This window comes from Salvelinus sp. IW2-2015, linkage group LG1 (genome assembly GCF_002910315.2).
Source record: "Salvelinus sp. IW2-2015 linkage group LG1, ASM291031v2, whole genome shotgun sequence".
Classification (NCBI taxonomy): domain Eukaryota; kingdom Metazoa; phylum Chordata; class Actinopteri; order Salmoniformes; family Salmonidae; genus Salvelinus; species Salvelinus sp. IW2-2015.
Window position 1 is genome coordinate 42,853,443 of NC_036838.1, and position 2,204 is coordinate 42,855,646.

Consider the following 2,204-nt stretch of genomic DNA (forward strand, 5'->3'; position numbering starts at 1 on the left):
TGACTAAAGATTAATGCCTTCACAGCAAAATATCTTTTAATTGAGAATGGTGATTGGAGTATTCATCAGGTTAGAGGAAAGAGCTTTGGAGTCATAAGTGTCGATTCCAGGCATGGACAACTCAAATATTTTTCCGTCTCAAGCTTAAGATGAGAATCTATAAAGACTCTCAACTAGTGCATGAAGAGCAAAATGGCTGTGATATTCAAGATTGGATCAACCCTCTAGTGCATCAGATATATACTTGCACTCATCGTCTGTGTCCTGCTAGTCATCACTGGTAGCTGGTTTTAAGAAGATGTAATGACAACCACTGTGGATGTGAGCAGCAGCAGGCGCATACAAACAACAGATTCAGCTCGTCAATTGCTTAAGTTCAGAGTTGAGTGTGACTGTTCTGTTCTCGATTGAATAGATCTGCTAAGTGCAGCGAGAATTTGTTAAAATTCGGAAAGGTCTTGGATGTATCAAATACAGTTGTTATTCATAGCCTTTTGTAAAAAAAAAAACAGAAGAGAAGCGCATGGGTTTAGACGACGATGATATCATTGATCTGCCCATCCTTTTCCATGTGATGGAGGAGAACAGGGCAGTGGCCTATTACCCAGACATGGTGAGCATACGCAAGTTCTACACTAGAACACCTCCAAACCAAAAGTACTTCTTATTTTATTTGTTATACATTTTACATTACATAATGGCAAACCTCAAAAATGCTGCCAAATCATTTTAGACATTTTGTGATGATTTTCTACATGTGATTAGGAAGTATGCTCAAATCCTCTACTACCCAAGTAGCGCAAGAAACAAATCCTAATTGAGGCATATGTCTCTACCTCCAGGTGAACATGATTGTGTTGGGGAAGAACCTGGGCATCCCTAAACCGTTTGGGCCCAAGGTGAATGGCTGCTGTGCCCTGGAGGCAGAGATGACCTCCCTCATGGAGGGCCTGGGACTCAGCTGCACATACATTGATGACTTTGCCTCCTACCACAAACTGCTGGGAGAGGTTCACTGTGGCTCCAACGTCCGCAGGGAACCCTTCTCCTTCAAGTGGTGGAACCTGGAGATGTGAGGGATTTGGGGCAAGGAATGGTTGTAGTTAGAAAGAGGGAATAAGGCTTGATGTTAACAGCAGCAACAATCGCCAGCAGCAGTCATCTTCAAACAACAACAGTAGTCCTTGTACTGTATTACCCCTTTGTCTTTATTAAACATGTATTTGCCTTCTTTTTTTTTTTTTTACAAAAGGATGAAAAACTGTATTTATAATCAAGACTTTCGAATTTTAACAAGGGCTTAAGCAGATTATCAACGAGAACAGAAATACAATCATCTGAATTAAGCACATTGCAGGTTGAATCTGTTGTTTGGATTGGCTGCGTGCTCAATCCAAGTGTTGTATTTACATGTACTAAAACCAGTACAGATGAACAGGACCACAGAGAAATGTGCAAGTATAATCTGGAGCTACCAGAGGGTGTGATCCAACTATTCAAGCATTTCTGAAGACTAGTGAGAGTTTTTATAGATTTATCTTAAGCTTTGAGATGAAAATATATTTTGAGTTTCCATGCCTGGAATGCACACTATGACTCCAAAGGCTCTCTTAACCTGATGAAACTTCCAATCACATTTCAATTAATAGTATTTTGTTGAATCATAATCTTTAGAATGGTGTTTGATAATAATACATTATTAAATAAATGGCAGACTAACTGTATTTTGATGTAGTGTTCCTTACTTACGCAGATATCCTTCAGCTTCAACAAAGATTTCAAAAGAATTGTAAAAGAAGGTTTATGCACTAATGCCACAACTGACAAAGTGCAACTAAATTCAATGTTGGCTCTTGTTCATTTCATTGAAATTAAACGTCATGATAACAATGCCTTCATATCAGTTMTTTTCATTATATAAATCTGAGATGAGGGAAAATGTCTCTAATCAGGCAATGTAAAACATTACACAAGATACCCAGGTTCCATTCATTGAGAGCAGATATCTACAAATGAATACATATATATGTTTAGTTTTACATTCAAACCAGTTGGTGATAGATTCCATTTGGCGATATCCCCCATGGGATAGATTCCTTATATGAAAGGGGATACCCTCCTACAAAGCAGCTTACTTAACACAATCATTAAAAAGGCAACTTCAAGACTTGTCACAGTGTAATTCTTTTTAAAAACCAAGTCGG

At 38.4% G+C, this 2,204-nt stretch overlaps 1 protein-coding gene across 1 annotated transcript; it reads left to right on the forward strand.

Annotated features, from left to right (window-relative positions):
• Positions 1–523: 523 nt before the first annotated feature.
• Positions 524–1,588, forward strand: LOC139027552 (protein-arginine deiminase type-3-like). Its single transcript, XM_070442939.1, has 2 exons — positions 524–613; positions 843–1,588. Exons 1-2 carry the CDS (start codon positions 524–526, stop codon positions 1,074–1,076), a joined length of 324 nt encoding a protein of 107 aa, XP_070299040.1. The 3' UTR covers positions 1,077–1,588.
• Positions 1,589–2,204: the final 616 nt, after the last annotated feature.